Source organism: Hypanus sabinus, chromosome 29 (genome assembly GCF_030144855.1).
Source record: "Hypanus sabinus isolate sHypSab1 chromosome 29, sHypSab1.hap1, whole genome shotgun sequence".
Taxonomy (NCBI): Eukaryota; Metazoa; Chordata; class Chondrichthyes; order Myliobatiformes; family Dasyatidae; genus Hypanus; species Hypanus sabinus.
In genome coordinates this window covers 17,897,354-17,921,462 of record NC_082734.1, presented here as the reverse complement: position 1 = coordinate 17,921,462, position 24,109 = coordinate 17,897,354, and the positions used below count along the sequence as shown (strand labels likewise).

The window sequence follows — 24,109 nt, the reverse complement described above, 5'->3', positions numbered from 1 at the left end:
GGAGGGCCGACTGTACATAGTAAATTACAAAGATTTCAGGGCTCGTGGTTCTTAGCCACCATTTGATTGCCACTGTGTCGGGGGAATTTTGAATCCTGACTCATGAATCATCCTTGGTCCTTCCTAGGCACCTATTGATTGCAATTCTTCAGTCAAGATGAAGTCCTGAGAACCAAGGGAAAGGTGCTTCAATAAATAGGGTTTTGATCCAGAAGCATTGAGAGAGCCAGAGACAGATAGATTTTTTGGTCTTTTGTTCTCATGCTACTAGCGCCTGAGGCTGTAAAGAATCCAGCCACTATTAGCAAACATGTAACAAATGTTTAACTTGCTTAGACATCTGACATGTTGCAAGCTCACAAAGAGTTAAAGTGCCACTTAGAATTGTTCAGACTTTCATCTGATATTTTCATAAAGTTTAATCCACCACAACACACCCAGTGTGCATCCTTTGCACTCTACCAAATTTTTCATGTTTAAATCATGTTGAAATGCTGCTGGGTACCATCCAGTCCAAAGCTCCCAGTACAGAGCCAGAATCTCCTTTGTGAAATCCAAGCCACCACTATGAAACTGAATGGGATGATGTATTGATTCTCTACATTGTACATCTAACCCACTACCTCTCTTCATCGCTGTCATTTCTACCATGTCTTCAGATCATCTTCTTGTGTTTCAACTGTTACAAGGTATATAATGTCTGACATCTTTATCTCTTTCTGCAGAGACTTTGATTCGCTTTCTAAAGAAAATGTCTACGAAAACAATCGCCTGGTAAGTGTTGTATTATCTTAATTATCAATGTTTTTATTGTTGGAGCTTCTGTTAGCCAGTACTTTGGGTGGCATTTCTTAGATTATCACTGCTGTCCTCCTCCTAAAAGGAGGTGAAACGGTAAGTGATGGAAACATAGAAAACCTGCAGCTCAAGTACAGGCCCTTCGGCCCACAGTGCTGTGCCGAACATGTATTTACTTCAGAAATTACTGAGGGTTACCCACAGCTCTCTATTTTTCTACGCTCCATGTACCTATCTAGGAGTCTCTTAAAAGACCCTATCGTATCCGCCTCCACCACCTTTGCCGGCAGCCCATTCCACGCACTCACCACGCTCTGAGCAAAAAAAAATACTTACTCCTGAATCTCCTCTGTACCTACTTCCAAGCACATTAAAACTGTGAAGAGAAAAGTTATTACCCAGGAAAGGAGTCCATGCTGCCAGGCTTTCTTCATGGTCCCGATCTCCACGTGTCCATGGGTTCCTCCTTATCTGCAATGGTTGGTCTCTGGCTGCTGGAGAGTCACCGCCCTGTGTATTTGGAGCTCCTGAGTCTCATACTGTTCCTTTTCAGTTGAACTCTAGGATCTCCATCCCATTGGCTCAGGGTCACCTTCTTACTGGTCATTGTACAGGGCTACAACCAACATTGTTTCATGGCTCTGCCCACCCCAGCCTTGTGTATTTGCGCCTTTACACGCTGACTGGTCCAGACCAGTTAAATGAGACAATCCAGACAGAGTCTAACGAGATTACAGATTGCTTCTTTGCTAGGTCCGGCATTTTACATAACAAGTGCTACTCTTCAGAGAATGGTCTCGGATTCAGCGGGTCATTGCAAGAATCAGTTCAGAGTCTGCAAAATGGGAGGAAAAGAAGACAACCGGTTTGTCTGCTTTCCCTGTCCTTAATTAGATTGTAGTTTATGAGACATTTGTGAATCACATTGCTCAGTGCTGAGGTGTGAGTCAGTGCAAGGTACACAGTGGCTGCTCTGACCCTGATTACTGAGAGCAATTCTTAAAATCTTTCTCAACATTCAAGTTGCTTTACCATAGGTTAAATCCAGCTTCTCCATTGAACTTAAAAAGATTTGTCATTCATTGTGACCTCAGATGCCATTGCCATTTCCTCATTAGACTAGGCCGGTGGCAACAGTTTTCCCTCATCGCTCCCATAACTGAAGGGGGCATTGCTGCATCTAGTTCTGAAGAGTGAAATGTGTTGCCTGTCAGTGAGATACCAGTTAGGGAGTGGTGATTGTCAGATCGTGAGTGTTAGATTCATAATGGAAAGGAACAAGGAGCAATCGAAAGAAGAACATGGATGGCTTGGATAAATGGGACCAAGTATTGAGAAAAAGTGGTTGCTGAGGCTCTGACAGAATATGGCGCACACAAACAAAAATTGACGAGTAAGTCTGTAATAGAGTGGGTGACTTTTAAAGTGGAGAGTTTTGGGTACAGGCTGGTAACAGTTCCAAAAGGGGACAGATAAAGATTTGGACTTATTTACCACTTGCACAGTACATGGAAACACACAGTGAAATGAGTCTTATGTGTAAACAACCAACACGCCACACACTCCACCACATAGTATGCTCGCAATGCTTGGCAGAGCAACACCAAACAGAACACAACAAGCAACAAGGCAACACCAGCCCCTTTCCTCCCCACACACAAACAATACACCAACTCTAGGACAGGACTCCAGCCCCCAGCTTTCGTCCATCAGGCTTCGACCTTCTGCTTGACCTTCAGGCTTTGATCCTCGGTATTGCAGGGATCAGCTAATTACGGGGTCCCAAGCTCCAGGCTCGAGCTCTGGGCTCACGATCTGACTGGCTGTCATTCCCCCTCGTGCACGAGGGCTGGTCAGAGGGCGGGCCCAGAGTTTGGATCACACAGACTTAGGGAACGAAAGCTGGACGTGCCTGGAAGACAAACCTGGCAAATAAAGTCATGAAGCAGAAGTAAATTAGTTGTGTAATGAATGATGTGTAGTTAAGAAGCAAGATTAATGATGTAAATTCAAGTTACACCAAAGCCACTATAGAATTTACATTCATTTAAAATAGCTCTTGGTAATGGTGACCTCAAAACTCTTAAAACGCAGTCTTGTTGTCTAATGCCCATGAGGGGAGTAAATCTGCCACCTCTATCTGGTCAGGCCTGTGAATGGTTCAGGGCCTTCCAGCTGGTTGAATGGGATGCCCTGCTGGGCAATCTTCAGTTCCAGGGCAGTCAGAGATGGGCAATAATGCTTGGTCGGCAGTGAGCCCAGATGTTGAAAAATGATTTATAAAAAAGATGAGGGAAAATCAGGCTGAACCTAGTAGCCTGAGAAAGAAGGTAAAAAGGAAAAAGTTCAGTAAATTTTAATATCAAACTACATATCTGTCAACATAAAGAACCCTGAACTTCACTTTCCTGTAGGCAGACTCAGCAAATCTATAGAATAGTAACTATAACAGGGTTAATGAAAGATCAACCAGAATGCAGAAAATAAACTCTGCAAATGCAAATATTAATATCTCACAATAAATAACAACAACATGAGATAAAGAGTCCCTGAAGTGAGATCATTGGTTGTGGGAAAATCTCAATGGATGGGCAAATGAGGGTAGTTATCCCCTTTATTTTTCAAGAACCTGATGTTTGAGGGGTAGCAACTGTTTTTGAACCTAGTGGTGCGAGTCCTGAGGCTCTTGTACCTTCTACCTGATGGCAGCAGCAAGAAAAGAGCATGCCCTTGGTGGTGAGGATCTCTGATGATAGATTCTTCTTTCCTAAGACAGCATTTCATGTAGAGAGTATGAGATATTGAAGGGTTCTATTGTCAAGTAAATAGTGCAATGAGGGCTGAAGCTGATCAGGAATAAGGAGGTGATATAGCTAGAGCTAGCTTTCACAACAAAAGTTCAGGAAGAACCAGAAATAATGGGTGAAATTTGGCATGGATGAACTCTGCCATAGGACAGTCCCAAGCCCAATTACAAAACCCAGAGCTGCAGCAACCCCAACAGAATCTACAAAGACCATCTCCCTGAGTGAGGAAGGATCTTTACTGACACCAAGAAACATAGAAACATGGAAAAGCTACAGCACAATATAGGCCTTTCGGCCCACAAACCCACAAACCTAGGCTTACCCATAGCCATCTATTTTTCTAAGCTCCAACTTCTCAAGATATGCTATAAAGTATTCTAACAGTTTGCATTTCAGCCTGATATGGATCACCACAGAACTTGCAGACAATGTTAAACACTGCCCAGTCGCATTACAACCTTCCATTCAGTCCACCTTCGTGGTGCATTGCATCAGGAAGGTTAACTGCATTGTCAAGGATTAAGGCATACCCTGATCATTCTCTTTTCTCTCCAATACCTTCTCGAAAATAGAGGAGTTTGAGGACAGATTTGTGAACCAGTCACCTCTTTCGCATCCCCTATTCAGTGGTGCTTCCATGGGCTTCACCTGGGGACAACTTGAAAGACTGGCCCAGGATAGAGAATTCTGGTGAGCTGCTGTCAGTGGCCTATGCCCCAGTAAGGGTGATGGCCTAAAGTAAGCAAGTCAGCTAGTCTGTATGGGGTGTATCCTTGATGCTAAGATGGATTGGGAATTGGTATTGTACTTGCCATAACATTATAAGAGATAAAAAAGGGGAATTTGCCAAGGACTGAATAACAGCAAATATATTGCCTTGTTCATAAACTTAAGCCAATCAACTCAGATTGGTCGGTTTTATAACCAATCAATGGAAAACACTATTAGGAACTTGAAAGAGATCAGGCATAGATTTAAGGCAAATTAGATTTGACTTATCAGATAGATTTTACTGATGAAACAATTTTGATTGTCAATTGATGTGGTTTACATCGTTTTTTCTAAGGCATTTGAGGAAATCTGGATTATATGCAGCTACCTAGATATACTCATGTAGATGGAGAGAGCAATGGTAAAGAATGGTTTTATAGAATGGGAGGATGGCAACAGTGCTTTCTGAGTGTGGATGTGCAGGCTAGAATTTTCATACTTTGGGCTGTCATCAAACATGGTAAGCTGTGAGGGCAACAGTACACTGACATGACGTGAATGTGCAGGGAGAATTGGCAGATGTGCTGCTGAAAGTTAAGGGAGAGAGAGATTGTCTGAGATGTCAAAGTGTTGAGATAGACAGTGTTTTTTTGATAAACTCTAGATCGTGGTCTCTGGTGGCTTTTGCTTGCATGGTGGGTGGCAGGGGTCAATGCCTTTGCTGGAGCAAGTGGGGGAGGAGGAGGACTGATGTGTTGGAAAGGGGCTGTGGGATTCTAAAGTTTTCTGTCATTCATTCATTGCGTTTTTTTTCTGTTTCGTGGATTTCTGCAAAGAATTCTTAATATCAGATTCTCTGATATTAAGTGGAACCATTGAACCAGAGAAGAGTGAAATGATGCACTTTGGCAGAGAGAAAAAAAACGATGGACATTCTGACAGTTCAAAGGTGTGGCAGGTGTATGTGTCTGAAAGATTTTTTTAATGTGGCAAAACTGGTTGAGATGTTAAGTCATGTGTATGAGATCCTGGGATTGAGAATTAGAGGCACTGAGTACTAAAGCAATGGGGTTATAATATGGCCACTCCTCTCAGTGAATGCAAGCCTGGTCATCACGGTTTAGGAAAGTGAAGGTCCTTGAGGGGATGAAGAGTCATTGGTCTGACTGAATGAGAGCTATTCATCAGTCAGTTTTGCTTTCCTGGTTGGATACAGAGACACATTGGGATTGATCTTCAAATCACTGTTCAGGAATTACCTCCTTGACCCCAGCTGTATTTCCCCACTATGTCTTCATGTTCCCTAGTCTGTAATCATTCTCCTCATTTTATGAAATATGGATTATTCCTCTTGGTGTTTTAGACTGCAGTAGATGCTCAGCAGGTCGTGTTTAGTGTCTAATTCTGACCTTCGATACTGTTTTTGAACTTCTATTCCTATGTCTGGCTTGAAGTTTTTTATTTAATTGTGGTACATCTTTGGGGATTGGGGTGGGGAAGTTGTTAGTGTTGGCAAAAGTAGGTATTCTTTGTAATTTACTCAACTTCAATGAAGAAAAATAAAATGTCAGTATCTCTAGACCACAATTGAACTCAGTATTAATAAGCATGTGAATAATTTTAGCCAATTAATTTTTAAAATCTCTAATTATTATCCAGTACAGCAATGCTGTAACATTTGGATTTGTAGAGGGTCAAGTCAATGTGATCCTGCAGTATTTCTTGATCATTATCCTGGATTGTGAGGCTGTCCGTTGGTCGGGGTTGACCATGGATATTGCGTCCCAGCTGTCTGTGTGATGCATGAGCCGGGGCAGTACGATATAGAGAGCAAGCTGTTGCCCATCCTGCAGGCTCTGCTCTGTACAGCTGCAGAGTCGAAAGGGACGGCAGAAATCAATACAGTGTGGTACCACAGCATCGCAGGAGTTACCAGTCAGCGTTGAACTGCCTGAGGGACTCCAGCTCTGGATTTTTCCTCGGGGTTTACTCCCGAAGCCTTCTCCATGAGTGGGTATAATTGCAAGGCAGCCGAGATTTTCCTTTTAGATGAGCTGCCAGCCACAGCTGATGAGCCCCATCGGCCCAAAGCAACTGGCTTTAAGGCACCAGTAACCCACCTTTGCCCCATCTCCTGTCAATGGAAATGGTTCCACCAGGCTTAGTAGCAAAGCCACACGTGAAGGATTTTGTTGTCAGAGGCTATTTGATATGCATGCATTTAATAGGAGCTTAACCTTAATACCACCCTGGATGTAACAACCTTAAGAGACCATCATGGACTAAATCAGGGGTCGGCAACCTTTTTGCCTATGTGGGCCGGATCGCTATATTAATGAGCGGATGGTGAGCCAGATAAATGCCCTAAAAACTTGAAATATGGGAACTATCTACTTAAGTACATCTAGTTATGTATTGCCTCAAATTAGTGAATAACGCATGCCAGAAACTCATTTGTGCTTAAGGTTGCCTACCCCTAGACTAGATAGTTAAAAATTAAGCTGTCGTCATCGAACAACTGGAAAGGTTGCTTCAAAGGATCTGTGACTTGCTTTATCTCAGAAATTGCACTGCCCAGTACTTTGTTTTGCCCTGCTATTTGGTAAATACATAATATAAAGGTTTGAAAATGTTCATACTGATTGGTTGGGAGTTTGGCAGAGCACAAGATCTATAGCCACCACTGGAATTTTAATTCTATTTTCAAGGGGTGTGGATATTAATTGTAACAAGTAACAGCAGAGGGAACACGTATGTTCAGTAAATAGGTTTTAGCTCACAGTGCAACTTCACTGTGTCGCTTGCGGATCAGTTCCTAGACAAATCATAATAGGCCCTGATGTTATGTGTTCAGAACTTCCCCATATAGTGTTGCTGGTGAGTAGGAATTCCTACTTTCATTCTGCTTTTACAGAATATAAAAGGGACAGTCGCCATTTATTTTAGGGTTTTCACTCAGGCAATGACTCTTTAATTACCTTGCATGATATCAGCGCTAAATAAATCGTTCTCAAAAATCTCTGACAAACATCTGCTGAGAAGCTGGCGTTCTTGTGGCAGTTTTCACCACAGCCCCTCTTCAGCAGCAGGCTCACTGGGAGGAAAGTTCTCTCGATTCAGTGTTTTCCCAGATTGCACTCTTCCCCAGGGCTAAGTTGTGAGAGAGCCACCTCCACGTTTAAGGAGTTCCATTTACCCCTGGTGAATCTGTACGGCTACAGATTCTTGGAGACGCTAGACTGCAGACGCTGGGATTTGGGGCAACGGGCAAACTGCGGGTCGAGCAGCATCTATGGGTGTGTGCTGATGGAATTGTCAATGTTTCAATCAAACCCCTGCATCAGATTCCCAAGATGAGGATTCAAACTGAAACGTTGTCAATTCCTTACCTCCAGCAGGTGAGATACCTGCAAGATGCGCACCTATTTTTTTTACTCCAAATTCGCCTGCAGATTTCCAGCTTTTTCCCCCATCAATACCACACCACTACTTAACATATTCCACAAATAATTGTGGTTAATCAGTGGCCATTATGTACCTTTGAGAATTGCCTTTGGTATTCTTGAATGAAAATGGAAGTATTCCAATATTCTATGGACTTTCTGGCCAGAGGACTTCATCAGTAGTTTTAAGTAGGACTTTTTGGGTTGTTTTGAGATGTTATCAATTATAATTGCATAAATCCAAACCTAAATCAGAGTATTTTCTCTCAGATCTACAACAGTATCTTAATTAGTGCTGCTACTATTTTTGTTTATTTTCTCTCTCTCTTCCTTCAATATGCTGAGGTCAGGAATATTAATTTCCACTCCTGCTCTTGTTGAAGCCAGAATTCAGTTACTGCCTCCGCTGCTTAATCCTATGTGGCAAGCTGAGTTTGCAAACTACCAACCCCTTTTTGTCATCGTGTTGGTAATGTATTCCTGACCAACATGTGCTTGGCATTCCTCCCTTGTCCGATCATTCCTCAATATTCCAACTGCTTATTTTTCCACTCCTCTGTTAGAATAGTGTACTTCCATACATTCTATATTGTGATGCACAATTTAAACTCAACAATTATATAGTAATGATTTTGTTTTAGCATTTCAGAGTCAGGTTTAATATCACCAGCAGACATAATGGAATTTGGTATCTTTACAGCCGCAGTACGATGCAATACATGATAAGCATAGAAAAAAAACAAATGATTTTGTTTTAAAGTAGTGAGGTAGTGTTCATGGGTTCACTGTCCATTTAGGAATCAGATGGCAGAGGGGAAGAAACTGTTCCTGAAAAACAGTGTGTGTGTCTTCAGGCTCCTGTACCTCCTACCTGATGGTAACAATGAGAACCTGGTGGTGTGGGTCCTGAAAGATGGACATTACCTTCCTGAGGCACCACTTCTGAAGATGTCTTAGGTACTATGGAGGCTGGTACCCATGATGGAGCTGACTAATTTTACAACTCTTTGCAATTTACTTCGAGCCTGTGCAGTAGCCCTCCCCCCATGCTGATCGGTGATGTGGTCGGTCAGAATGCACTCTGCGGTACATCTACAGAACTTTTCAAGTCTTTTAGCTGACAAACCAAATCTCCTCACACTCCTAATGAAATATAGCTGCTGTCTTGCCTTCTTTGTAGCTGCATCAACATATCAGAAAGTATTGACACCCAGGAACTTGAAATTTCTCACTCTCTCCACTTCTGATCCCTCTGGGAAGATTGGTTCGTGTTCCCTCGTTCTACCCTTTCTGAGGTCTACAATGAGCTCTTCAGTCTTACTAACATTGAGTGCAGGATTATTTGACGTAACAGCTAAATCGGCTATATTTGTTCCATTTAAACCGGGGTGTATCATGAAGCTGTTACCTGAAAAAGTTTCACTGATGCTTAAGATACAACCTGGGATGCACTGGGACTCACCATCGGTGATGTAACCTGAAGTCACTGCATGTTCCAGGTCTTTAAACATCAGACACCCTCACCTGGGCGACCCAGCCAGGGTTGATGACCTACCAGCTTCGATCCATTGGTCACACCTCTTGATCAGTAGCCATCTAGAGACTCACTCAGCAGGCTCTGTGACGGTCCTGTGACTCTTTTCTTGGCAGCTCCCATAACACCAAGGAGAGAGTAGGTTCAGCACAGCGAGCAGCCAGCAAAACCTCACATCGTGTCCTCCACCTCTCTGTATTGCACTCCTCCACCAGCTTCTAGTATTTGGCTTTCTTACTATTGTCGTGGTTTCTCGTGCCCCACAAACAGCCAGGAGACGCATAAGACTCTTCAAGAAGTATTAAACTTTAATTTAAGCTGAGACAGTCATTGAGCTAGTCAATGATTGCCCACCGATCCTTGGACATAGCATTTTTTATAGCAATCTCCCGGTTTAGTTGCATTAGCATATCCAATCGGTCTACAAGTTGCGTATCACAGGTACATCCGCCACTATTGTTTCTACCCATTGACTTAATCATGTTCTAATCTACATCTCTTAGCTACCTCTCATTAACACACCATTATCTTCTACATTCTTAAGGTTGTCCTACTAAATTGGATACATGCATAGCAAATAGCAAGCTCAAAGATGACTACATAGTTTGGGTTACACAGCAAACAATGCAACTTTTATACTCCAATACTATAAAGTAACCACTTCAACCCGGTCTTCCCAAGGAACTGTCAGACTAGCATAACAGCATTGACCATGAGATTTGCTAAGAGGTGTTTGCATCTGTTGGCTAATGTGCTAATTGTTTGCTTGCAGAAATTGGGGCATTGTGTGATCAGATTACATCTTAAATGGATTAACTACAAATTAATTGGATTGAGTTAAGTGAGTTGGTAAATAATCAGATAGAGTAAAATATGCTGATGGCAGACTTGAGTCAGGTGTGTCCAGTTAACACCTAAGGTGAGAGAAGTTTAATTTCAATTTAAATGTGACACTGAGACAGGTTAGCCATTTACCACATAACTAGTCAAGTGAATGAGAATTTGTCGAAATCAATTCTGCTCCATGTGCCCACATACAGCACAAACTCTCTGAGGTGCATTGAATAAGGTGTGTGACTGTATTTAATTATCCCACCTATGATCTTATCATCATCAGTAGCGTTTTAGGGAGCTACTTAGTGAGGGGGTCAATGATGTCTAGCTTTTTCAGAACTGATGGTGTAAATGCTGTGGAAAGCATTGTCAACTTTCTACTCTTGAGAACTGGTTTGAGGAGAGCTTCCCACACAGGGCACAGTTGACAGGAACATCTAAACTACTCCACCCTGGAATTTCAGTTACTTCTATCACCAACATTTTTCAGAGTGTTCCGTCGAATGTCTGCAGACAACTGCTGGATCAAATGGAGCTAATTTCCAGGATACATAGGTAATTGTTTAACCTGTGCCAAGTCCGCTCCAGAACTGAGGTCGCACCAACTACAGTCATCGAGCTGCAGTATGCAGCTGACATTTTTATCAAGGGAATGGGCCTTGTATTGAATATGCACTAAGGTGGTCGACCAACCCCTTTGCCACCCCCAAGGTGCAGAGTCTGGAACCCTGATCTAGAGTGGGTGTAATGTGCTTGCTGCTATACCATCCTAATCTGGCTCCTTCATGGCCAGTTTCAAAATCTTGAACTTCCCTCATTCCAGTTCAGAATCAGGATTAGGGTTATTATCAATGATATATGTTATGGAATTTGTTTGACATCAGTAGCACAGTGCAATGCATAAACATCGCCACAATTACAGAAATAATGTATTAAAATAGCACAAAGAGAGAGCAAAATATTGAGAAAGTGTATGAACTGTTCAGAAATCTGATGGTGGAGGGGGAGAAGCTATTCCTAAAGTGTTGAGTGTTCAGTCTCCTGTACCATCTCCATGATAGTAGTAACGTGAAAAGGGCATTTCCTAGATGGTGAGGGTCGTTAATAATGGATTCTTGAGACACTTGCCTTTTGAGGATGTCGTCAGTTGTGGGGAGGCTAATACCTGTGCTGGGGCTGGCTGAGTTTACAACTCTCAGCAGCTTTTTTCAGATCCTGTGCATTAATGCCTTCGTACCAGACAGTGATGCAACCAGTAGGAATACTCTCCACAGTACATCTGTAGAAATTGTCAATGATTTGGTGGGAGTACTTTGACTTAATTTGGGAGTACAGAATTTCCCACTCAGGGTCGATAAAGTGCTTATTGTTATTATCATTATTGTGATGTTCTTTAGCAATTCAAGAGAGCTCACCATGACCTTCTCTCAGACATTTGGCACGAGCAGCTTCAAGAGTTGATCAGGGTGGGCAATAGCACTGAATTAATGAGAAAATCCTGATTGAGCATGCAACAAGAACTAGAATACAGCTGAAACTGAGGGGAATGTGTGGTGACGATTGGGAAATCTGGGAGTTCATCATCAGTTTTATAATCCAGGACATTAATTATGGGTGAGGTCATTGGAAAATTTGGCACTCTGTTCTCCATTGAGAAAATAAGTGACGGGCAGAGAACAGATTGTATTATGGTTTAATTGGAGTCAGGATTGAAAAAAGTCAGTTGGTTTTCACCGGATCATTGGCCTTGATGTAGCTGAGGGATATTTCACACACACCACCATTAGTTCTCCTGTCTGTTGAGTTAATGAATGGTTTGAATTTGTTTCTGTCCTGCTCACCAGTGTTGGAAGTGTTTTCAGGCACTGAACGAGCAGGGCTGTGTGTGGCTTGCTGAGAGCAGCCGCTGCCAAATGGCCAGCCGTGCCAGGGAGCTCCAGCTTCTGACAGTGCTCACCACCCTCTTGGCAGCTGCGCAACTCATGACATCGGCCTTCTATTCCCCTTCACGTCTATTTCTGAGAACAACGGCAACAACAGTGTGCTTTGAATGTGGTTTTAAATAGGAACCATTATTTACAATCATGGGTTCGTTTTGATTGATTGAAGTTGGTTCTGTCTGGACTGAGGAAGGAACCAGTGTCAGTGTTCATCTAAGAGATGGTAGTTAGTTTGACGCAATTGCTTACTGTTCGATGGGGTGCATTTCCCACTTCACTGCAACTGTCCCAGCTGTGATCCACTGGCCTGAATAAAACCAATCCCACTCTCTTCTGCCCCCTCACATTTCTGCGGCCAAATAGTGACTTGGAGATGCAAAAAGCTCTTTATGTCACTGAATCTGTTTGCTATCCAGCAAAAGATTGGCTGCTCGGTGACCTGACTCCACATATTTGGCTTTGGTGTTACTGGCCAACAAAAAATAAACTTAAGTTCCATATAAATTAATAGTGACTAGCACATCTGTTGCAGTTTGCATAATAGTTTTTCAAATTAGCGCTGTCCTCTCACATAGAAATGTTTCCTAATCACTCATGATAGGATGGACTCTAATTTTTAAACAGTGCCCATCGTCTTACACTCCCTACACAGGTGTGAACAATTCCAGGGGCTATAGCTCAAACTGGTGTTATTCAAACCCTTGTAGTCCAGGAATCCATTTTGTAATTGGATAAAGGGGATGACTTCACTTGGCCCATCACTGAAATGTTCCCACAACCAATGGACTCATTTTCAAGGACTCTTTTTCTCATGTTCTCAATATTTATTGCTTATTTATTCTATATTTCTCCTTTGTGTGTGCACAGTTTGTTGTATTCTACACTCTGGTTGAATCCCTAGTTGGGTGGTCTTTCATTGATTCTGTGAAGGTTATTATTCTACAGCGTTATTGATTATGCCCACAAGAAAATGAATCCTGGGGTTGTATATGGTGATGTGTATGTACTTTGATTTTTAAAAAATTACTTTGAGCTTTAATTCTGTGAAACCCAGAACTGCTCGTCCTTTTGCTCTCAGTGTGATCTGTAAGTGAAGGCCAGAATTCCATCAGTCTTTTTCATAATGCCTGGATGTTAACACATTTTAACAATTGATGTGCATAAACCACCAAGTCTTTTCAGATCTTTGCTGCCATTTAGAGAGAAAACTCTTTTATCCTTTTACAGGCTGAAATGGATGAGTTCACATTTGCCTGCACTGAGTTCCTTCTATTAATATCTCTGTATAGCTCTGAGCTTTTGTCTGGCTTCCATCTGCACTGCTTACAGCGTTGCATATCTTTGTCATTGGATCATGGGATAGAAAGTCAGTTCTCCAAGTTACTTCTGAATATAGTCACCAGTTGTTCGCTCAACACAGTGTTGTGGCAAAGCACTTGTTATGTCCTGCCTTCCTATTGTCTTGATCAGCCATTTACCTAATCAATTAAATATTTTTCTTCAAATGAACAACTTAATGAAGTGGACTTGATCAGATGAGTCCTGACGAAGGGTCTCGGCCCGAAACGTCGACAGCACTTCTTCCTATAGATGCTGCCTGGCCTGCTGTGTTCCACCAGCATTTTGTGTGTATTGCTTGATCAGATGCTTTCTGGTATCCATATCAATGACATTATAAACTCTTCCCCCACCTGAAAAACTTAAAGTACCTTGTATGATGTATTTTTTTACAGGTGCACACTGTCTCTTGCAGGTTATCTCTGCAATATCTATGTGTTCATTTTCTCACTGTTTATTCTTAACTACAAGCTTAAAAAACTTGCTGGCAGCAGAAACTGTGACAGAAAATATTGTCAACGCTGAACAAGTCAGGCATTATCTATGGAAAGAGGAGTAGCTAATGTTTCAGCTTTAAGGTTGTTCATCAGAGGGGGAAAAGAAAAATGTTAATTGCCAGAAAGGTAAGGGAAGGGTGGGTGGGAGAGATAACCCATTTCAGTTCCCGTTCCCATTCCGACATGTCAGTCCATGGCCTCCTCTACTGCCATGATGAGGCCACACTCAGGTTAGAAGAGCAACGCCTCCAACCTGATGGCATGAACATCGATTTCTCAAACTTCTGGTAATTGCACCTCCCCCCCCACCATTCCCCATTCCTACTTTCCCCCTCTCTCCTATCTCATTACCTATCCATCACCTCCCTCTTGTGTTCCTCCTCCTTTCCATGGTCTTCTATCCTCTCCTCTCAGACTCCCCCCTTCCCCAGCCCTTTCTCTCTTTCACCAATCAACTTCCCAGCCCTTTACTTCACCCCCCCCAGTTTCTCCTTGTACTTCTTCCTCCCCTCCCCAACCTTCTTAATCTGACTTTTCTTTTTTTTTTCTTCAGTCCTGATGAAGGGTCTCAGCCCTAAACGTCGACTACACTCTTCCATAGATGCTGCCTGGCCTGCTGAGTTCCTCCAGCGTTTTGTGTGTCTTGCCTTGAGATAATGTCCATGTTAGCTTAGGCCTGGGAAAGAAACTGAGAGAATGAGTTGGTAATGGGGACAATTAGAGGATGACAAAAGTCTGATGGGTTACTTACAACAGGTAGGTGTGCTAATGAGAGGTGGAGAAAGGAGAGTCCTTAGAACTTGGATAATTCTATGTCGAGTCCAGTAGGCTGCAGCGTGCTTTGATGGAACACATGAGTTGTGTTAGGCCTCATTATAACAGCGCAGGCCAGTGTGGGGTGGGGAGTTAACGTGGCAAGCAGCAGGAAGCTAGGGTGAGCGCAAATTCTCCACAGAGTGGCCATTCAATCTGCTTGTTATTTCTCCAAATGTGAAGATCACATTGTGAACCGAATGTGGTGCACTAAATGAGAATTACACCTGAATTGTTGCTTCACCCTGAATGACAGATCCCTAGATGGTGGAGAAGTCAGGGGTGAAAGGTCAGTGGCCACACTTGCTGTTACAGGGGAAGAGTGATCTGGGACACAAATGGTTGGTGGTGATGGGGGAGTATTGAACCAGGACTCAAAGGGAATACCATTTCCAAAATGCTGAAGGTGTGTAGGAGTGAATATGTTCTGGTGGTGGAATGTTGGAAATCATTGAGGGTGATTCGGTGATGAATTAATCCGGTCTCACAGTCCCATACTGACAAATTGAAAAGGTCATGTGTAAGCTGTGGCTTAAAGCGCAGCCAGTTCCCTTGTTTAAGTTTACTTTTGGCAACAGGGAACCACAGTCACAATTTCACAACCTCATCTTCCTGGAAGAGGAGAACATACCAAAAGTGTAAGAGGTACTGATTTTCTGAAAGAAAGGAAAGAAATCTGATGTGTTAACCACAGAGAGGCCTTCAGGGAAAACCATTTGTAAGGACTCTCCTCCCAGAGGTTGAAGAGCTGCCCCTCTGGAGCATGGTGACTCATTGCAAGCTGCTCCCTGCAGAAATTCCTTCTATTATAATCGACCTCAGTGCTCTGTGTAATGATTTTATCTGTCTGAACTGTATGCAAGACATGTGACAATTATATCCCAAGACCATGAATCGCACTGCGAAACCTGTCTGTCTGGAGGCATGGACATGATAATCACTTTGTGACTACTCCAAAAAATAAAATACAGAGAGTGGCATCAACCACCATCCTGCGCTTTTTTTCACACTCTCAGAGGACTTTGTCACTTAAGAGTCGCTGTGATGAACCTCTCTCCAAAGTGGCAGTCTCTCAAAGATGTGTCCATCTCACGTCTACTGCACAACGCCATGCACGTAGTGATCCTGCCCAGTGGGTCCAAACAGACCACTGCAAGCTGGGACCGAGCAGGCTGCATTGCTAACTTCTCTCAATCTGTCTTGAAAGTCTCCCCTAACAAACTTCCTGCAGGGGTGAAGCTAAGGAACATGGTAAATGGCAAATTGCTAAATGAATGTTGTCACCACCACACCAGACCCATGCCCATTCCAACTCCAGTCAGCTACAGGATGCTAATGATCACATTCAGCAGCTCAGTTCCAAGTCAGTATCAGAATCAGGTTTAATATCACTGGCATATGTCGTGAAATTTGTTATTATGTGGCGACAGTACTTTGTACTACATAAAAACTTAAATTGCAGCAAGAACTATATACACTAAAGATATATAGAGTTGATATATAGAGTTTATTAAGTAGTGCAAACAGAGGGGTTAAAAAGTAGTGAGGTAGAGTTCATGGGTTCAATGCCCATTCAGAAATCTGATTGCAGAAGGGAAGAAGCTGTTCCTGAATCGTTGAGTGTGTGCTTTCAGGCTCCTGTACCCCCCCCCCCCCCAATGGCAGCAATGAGAAGAGCACATGTTCTGAGCGATTGGGGTCCTTAATGGTGGATGCTGCCTTTTTGAAGCATCGCTCCTTGAAGATGTCCTGGATGCCGGGGAGGCTGGTGCCCATGATGGTTGATTCATTCGTGGAAGCATACAGCAGAATGGGGCTTATAAAGTTCAGATTAATATCGTTTTCATTTAACACGTGTGCATGGAAACGTTTTGTGAAATGTATACACAAACAAGAGAAAATCTGCAGATGCTGGAAATCCAAGCAACACACACAAAATACTGGAGGAACTCAGCAGGCCAGGCAACATCTATGGAGAAGAGTACAGTGGACATTTTGAGCCGAGATCCTTCAGCAGGACAAAGGGAATTCCACATCTACTGCACATCGTCCTGCTAGAGGCCGAAGTGCTGCCCCGCTGGAGCATAGTGGCTCAGTGCAGGCTGCTCCCTGCAAAGATTCCTTCCATTATAATTGACCTCAGTGCACTGTGTAATGATTTCCTGTTTGAACTGTACACAAGGCATGTGACTTCTAGTCTATAGAAGTTCGTCAAAGTTTTAGATGGCGTGTCAAATCTTTTAAAACTTGTAAGAAAGTAGAGGCTTTGATACTGGAATCAAATGAAAGGCAAATTGGGCAAAGGCATCAGAGTTCCTTCCCTGAAGGATGCAGTAAACCAGGCTATGAAGTTCAGTCGGTGTCGTGGTCACCACAACTGAAACTGGCTTTTAGGAACAGGGTCTTAAGAGCTGGAGCATATTGGTGGGAAATCAGCTGTAAAGTTTGTTTAGTAAGCTTCAATCTAGCGTGACTAATAAAAAGAGAAAGTACTTAAACAGTTAATGTTTCAGAGGTTGAACCAACTTTTCAGTGTGAACAGATGCAAGGTTTAGCCTGCAGTTAGTAGACGAGCAAAGGACAAAAAAATGTTAACAGAGTGGTATGCCAGAAACTGAATGATACTGGAAGGAAAATGAAGATGGCTATGGGATGCATTAAGAACAAAAGATGAATGTAGCAAAGTTGTAAATGAGAATTTGAGAATCATCTGAACCTGAACTCTGAGCAGGTTGTCCAAACAATCATTCACCAGCTCAACAAAATCTGGACAAGCATGCCAGGGTCCTGGCAGACTTCCATCTCTCCCACCAACGAATATTGCCCAATCAAGTGTGACCGTGTAACTTGGCTGATGACTCACTCCGGTCTTCAAAATCAGGTTCTGTGATTATTAATTGGATCGATGGAGTGCACAGATAATCAATTGAATGTGGGGCTTTCTGCCTGCTGTAAATCCACCTGCACAGGGGTAATTGGGGGTGATTTAGTTTGCTATAGATGTAGTTATTTGGGGGCACAAAGCTATTGGTGCTGTAACCTGGAGCAGCCGTCAGTCCAGTGGAGGAACTTAGTAGCTTGAACAATACCTGTGAGAGGAAAGGAATCATCGACACAGCATAGCAGTTAGCGTGATGTTATTACAGCTCAGGGTCGGAATTCAAAGTTCAGTTCTGGCATCTTCTATAAGAAAAATTGTACAGTCTTCCTGTGAGCTTTTGGGTTTCCACCGGGTGCTCCAGGTTCCTCCTGCTATTTAAAGATGTGCCCAGTTAGTATGTTAATTGGTCATTGTAAATTGTGCTGTTTTAATAGGGTTTAGAAGATGGGTTGCTGGGCAGGGTGGCTCGTTGGGCTGGAATGGCCTCTTCCACTTTGAATCTCTTAATAAATCTCCACCCTGCATCGGGACAGTTCATCCTGAATGTTAACAGTTTCTTCCCCCACCCCCAGCAGATATTCATTCTGAACTTGGGGGTGGGTTGCTTTATATCATTAATTACAGGCACCATAAAAGCAGAGTACAGATGATGTGAAAGGCTACTAGCAGATTAGTATCAAAGCAGGAATGTGACTTTCAACAAAACAGGTTGAAACCAAATCCCTCAAAAAAAAAGTTCTCAACAAATTGGAAGCACTGTTTTTAAAGGAGCTGCAACATAGGATGAAATTTTAAAAGCCACTGAGGCAGGAGACAGTACACATGTTTGCTACTAATAATGAAACATGTTTAATTCTGGAAACCTACTGATTGTAAAACTGGCACTCAGATATTCATCTGTAACTGTAGGCCCCATGTTATTGTAATATTAACGTTTTTCAATTGCCTTTATGCTATTCTGAACATTCCCTTACAGCAAAGGTAATAAAGATGATTGAAAAGATCCAATATTACTGTGAAGTAATGATTACAATAACAAATGGAGATCTAAGGGTTGGAGCTCTTTTTCTCATTGGAGTTGGAAATTGTGTTTACCTAAGAGGTTTTCAGCATTATAACTAAATGCAGTGGAGCAGTTATAACACTGCCTTCACTGGCTCAGGGAGAGATCACACAGTCAAGAAAGTCAAAGCACATTTATTATTAAAGTAAGTTTGCAGTATACAATCCTGAGATTTGTCTTCCCCACAGACAGCCAGAAAACAGAAAAAAACAAAGAAATCGGAGAAAAATGGCAACAAAAAAGGAACAAACAAAAACACAATATAAAGCACAAAAAAACCCCGAATGGGGTCCATATTCAGTTCAGCTCAGTGTTCATTATCCCAATTCATTCGCTCAAAAATAGCAGCAGCAAAAGGAGGAACCAGAAAACGTCATAATGTGAACTATGGTCCAATCCACAAGCCGCGTCGACGAAACCAACTCTGGTTTAAATAGGGTTTTTCAAAAATCTTTCCAAGTGAAGTATGATTAGAATTTAGAGCACTGTACCACCTAACTGCTAATATGGCACCTTTAAATTCTAAAGGAGAGCCCATGCTCTGAGAATGAGAACTAGGGGACTAGTTGTTGGAGTTGAAGTTTATTGTTGTCATTGGCAGACTGTATGTAAACGGTATAAATGCCATGAGAGTTAGCTTTTTGCAACGGGAGCCCAGTACTTTGCAAAATGAGGGCATACGTGAGTTAGCATGAACTTAAATTAAGATGTACTTAACCTACACGTGTGATCAAAGTGAGTTGTAAGACAGTTGGTACGGTTCCCCTCTTTCCCTCCTGCCCTACCACACAGCTCCTCCTATTATTAGAATTCTAGCTCCCAATCGGTCCCACACACTCACTTGTCCAGTTTCCCTGTCATTCAGTAGTGTAGTGCACCGAAAAGCTCCGTGGTCTATATAATTGCTACTGGAGGTGTTCCCCTAATGCAAAGACCAGGCGATTACCTGCTCGATGCAACCAACAAGCAGGCAGTCATAACGTCTGTTTACTAGTGACTCGCAAGTGATTCTGACATGACTGCCCTCCTACCCTCTATTGAGTATGGGCTCTGATCTGCAGATGAGGTTCAGTTCCTCAGCTTTCTCAAGGTCCATCAAAGTCAACTGACTTGTAGCGCTGAAAGAGTTCAATCCAAGCCGTTCCTGTAATCACTGAGCACCTTCACGAAGCATGTTTGTGTCTCCACAGGCATTTGAAGTGGCGGAGCAGGAGCTGGGAATTCCTGCGCTTTTGGACGCGGAAGACATGGTGGCGATGCGTGTTCCAGATCGGCTCAGCATTCTTACCTACGTGTCGCAACTGTACAATTACTTCACCAACCAGACCCACGGTACGGAACCGCGGCACCTGTACACACTTAGGAATGTCAATTCTTTTCTTAATTTATTCAGTTAGACCCTCAAAGATTAAGTCAATGAAATGAAGTAACTCAGCCCAAAGTTAAATAAAGACAAGTTACAAAGAATGGTTGCAGTGCTGTTCAAACTCTACAAGTTATGACAGGTTTAAGAAAAACAAACTTCAGAGATGTGATTACTAATTGTCTTGTTGAGCAATATCCAATAACCACTGCAATACAGTACTGTGCAAAAGTCTCAGGCATTATATAGAGCTAGAGTGCCTAAGACTTTTGAACAATACTGTATTTGTCAATGTGGAGTGGAGAGAGAGTTTGTAAATCTAGTGAGAGCAAAGGACGTCGGTAATGGTGAGGGTAGCGCACCCTGGGAGAGGTGTGAGACAGGTAGCAGTTAAGGAGTATCGAGACAGGGTGCGCAAGTTCAGACACAAGAAGTCCCAAGACACCAGGCAAGGTCAATCGATTCAATTGGTTTATTAATCATTATGGAATGTCTCTCTGCTTCCTCTCCTCTCCCTTCCCATTTTCCCAACCATGATTCCCCTCTCCTTGCCCCCTTCCCACTCTCAGTCCACAACAGAGACCCATATCAGAATCGGGTTTATCATCACTCACATATGTCGTGATTTTTTTTTGTGGCAGCAGTACAATACAATGCATAAAATTATTATTGTACTATACAAAAGTCTTAGCTTCTATACATGTGCCTAAGACCTTTACACAGCGCTGTGTAACAAGGCAAAGAAGTAGGAAAGAATCCTACTGAAATTAAAGGGATCCAAAGTTTTTGAAACAAAGCTAGCAGCAGTGACACCAGTGTTAAAACTGGTCATGCAAGCTTTAAGGAGTTATTAATTTTATGAATGGGAGAATCCATGGACCCTATTAAGTCGAGGTTGTTGCTACACACTTTCTGTCAGCTGGGTGGCTGGTTTCTGTGTCATACTGCGGGTTAGGCTTACAGACTGCAGTTGTAACCTCTGTTATGTTAGTGCGAACATCTGTGTAAATAGTTTTTGCACTTTATGTCTACATTAAAATTCTACAGGTTGTTTGCACTGACATTCATCCTCAACTTTGCATTTAAGATGTACTAGTTGATAGGGGAAAAGATAGATCCATTTGTGGCTGTCTGCAGCAAAATGAATGAATGGCCAAAGGAGAAAGCATTGAGGGATGAGTTGTTTTTCAAGAGTGCCTGAGTGAATGGCCTCCTCCTGTCCTGAATTACTGTGCCTGTAGTTCAAGTTTAATTGTCATTCAACCATGCATGAATACCAGCAAATGAAACATTATTCCAGGACCAGGGTGTACAATGCAATACCAATAGTCATACACAGCAGAAGGCAAAGCACATATAAGGTGGTAGTAAAACACAATTACACAAAAATACAGTCCAACTCCCTAAGTCCATGCACGTTGCAGCAGTCTGCAGTCAAACTCAGTACAGTTTGACTTTTGCCTAGTGAACAGTAGGGGGCAGCACTGACTGCAGAATGCCCCACTGGTGGTGTGCCCGACTCCACTGCCTCCTCTCCCCCCCGGGCTGCTGTAAACAGGTGGAACTGTAGCTTGAGGACTAGTCCTTGCTATGACCGAGGACAGTAGCTCTCCGAATAGTGAAATAGAATCTTTTGGAACCTTCTGAAAAGCTAGATGGAGCCTATGGTGAAGATTGACTCCTGGCTGTTCAGAGCTCACTTGTTCACCCAGCAACACAAGCATCAGCCTAGAAAACATCCTGGACTTGAACCCATCTCCTGGAATTGTCATTGCCCTCCTGTGTAGTTTTACAATATCCTGAAACTGTCAGTGAATCTTCTGAGGCAACAAATTGTTGAATAATATTGACGTGTAATCATGTATTAATATATTAGACTGGAGACGAACAAATGAACCAGAATCAGGTTTATTATCACCGACATGTGACGTGAGATTTGTTAACTTAGCAGCAGCAGTTCAATACAATACATAATATAGAATGGAGAGGAAAAAAGTAATAATAATAAAATAAAACATAATAAATAAAGTAAATCAATTACATATATTGAATAGATTATTAAAAATGTGCAAAAACAGAAATACTGTATATTTTAAAAAAGTGAGGTAGTGTCCAAAGCTTCAATGTCCATTTAGGAATCGGATGGCAGAGGGGAAGGAGCTGTTCTTGAATCACTGAGTGTGTGCCTTCAGGCTCCTGTATCTTCTTCCTGATGGGAACAGTAAGAAAAGGGCATGCCCTGGGTGCTGGGGGTCATTAATAATGGACGCTGCCTTTCTGAGACACCGCTCCCTAAAGATGTCCTGGGTACTTTGTAGGCTAGTGCCCAAGATGGAGCTGACTAGATTTACAACCCTCTGCAGCTTCTTTCAGTCCTGTGCAGTAGCCCCTCCTGGATGACGGCATTTAGAAACCACTAGCCCGGCCAGGTGAATGTGAGACAGGATCCAACACATGAGGCAAGGGATAATTATCCTGTCTGGATTTTGAAGACTCTCAGTAAAATCATTTTCTTTCCACAGCTGGTGTTCCCCCGACCATGAAGAGACCAGCTGCAACATCACCATCAGAACCATCCGTTAAGAAAGTGGTCACGGTGAACAAGCAAGTGCTCTCACCACATGTACGTCTGTTGGTAATGTGAAACCTGACTGGGTGACCTTAATTACCATTGAAATGACATTAACTGTGATGTTTTATTTTTGGCCTGGATTAGAGAACATGCCTTACATGGAAAGGTTGAGTGAGCTAGGGCTTTTTCTCTTTGGAGCGAAAAAGAATGAGAGATGATGTGCTAAAGGTGCCTAACATTAGGAGAAGCGTAGGATAGCACAGAGAGTCAGCACCTTTCTCCCCAGAGCGGCAGTGGCTAATATTAAATGAGTGGACGGGGGTTTAGGGGAGATGTCAGAGGTTGTTATTTTTTAATGGGATGGTGGTTGAGGCTGAACATTTAATTTTAAGTTAGATAAACACAGTGATGGAAGAAAAATGGAGGGTTATGGCTTGTGTAGGAGGAAGGGTTTAGACTGATTGTGTTTTTTATAGATTGGTACACTGTCAAAGGCGATGGGCCTGTACTGCACTGTTCTATTAGCAGCAATTTCTTTTGGAAAGTGTTTTATTATTTATTTATTGGTGTACAGCGTGGAAAGGCCCTTTGAGCTACGCTGCCCAGCAATCTGTGATTAAACCCTAGCCCAGGGGTCAGCAACCTTTACCACTGAAAGAGCCACTTGGACCCGTTTCCCACAGAAAAGAAAACACTGGGAGCCGCAAAACCCGTTTGACATTTAAAATGAAATAACACTGCATACAACGTTTTTTTTGCCTTTATGCTATGTATAAACAAACTATAATGTGTTGCATTTATGAAATTGATGAACTCCTGCAGAGAAAACGAAATTACATTTCTGCATGCAACAAAAACATTTTGAACTCCGAAAAAAAGACGTTGGGTTGAAAGTTACTTTAAAGTAAAATACTCAATGTCTATTTGAGTCCTTCTTGTATTTATGAAAAACGCCGAACTTAAATTTTTCACCAGCAGCAAACCAAAAATAACATCAGCCAGCTGTCAGCCTGAAAAATAAAAGGACTATTTCACTGAACAATGAAAAAATATGAATACACATAAAATAATAGGCAATTAAAATATTTATCATACTTGGTTAATGGGATTTCTGCTCCTGGACCTCAGCGCACAGCGTCTGCACATCAGGGCTGTATGACGTCACCTTCATCTTTACACAGGATCGCAAGCTGTCATCTGTGAGGCATGCGCGATGTTTGTTTTTAATAAAGTTCATGTTGGAGAACACCTGCTCACTTACATATGTGGATCCAAAGATCGACAGGACTCAAAGCGCATACTTTTTAATGTTTACATAAATGTTTCGAACACAAGTTTGTCCGGTTTTGGAAGGTTTTCAATATCACTCCATTTGTGTTTCTGAGCAAGAACGGGCAACATCTTCAAGGTCTGCTGTCAAGCGTCTAAACTTGGACACCCATATGTCTTTGTCGGCTATGTCGGCCAGTTCCATCTCAAGATCAGGTTGACTCACACCTGCCAATGCAGTCGTAT

The 24,109-nt window shown here is 42.5% G+C and overlaps 1 protein-coding gene across 1 annotated transcript in view; it reads left to right on the top strand.

Moving 5' to 3' along the window:
- micall1a (MICAL-like 1a) overlaps positions 1–24,109 on the top strand; it is a 97,244-nt gene that overhangs the window by 22,947 nt on the left and 50,188 nt on the right. The window contains exons 2-4 of the mRNA XM_059953838.1: positions 726–774; positions 19,850–19,991; positions 22,545–22,645. Of these exons, the coding sequence (XP_059809821.1) occupies positions 726–774; positions 19,850–19,991; positions 22,545–22,645 (292 nt within the window). The remainder of the gene's footprint in view (positions 1–725; positions 775–19,849; positions 19,992–22,544; positions 22,646–24,109) is intronic.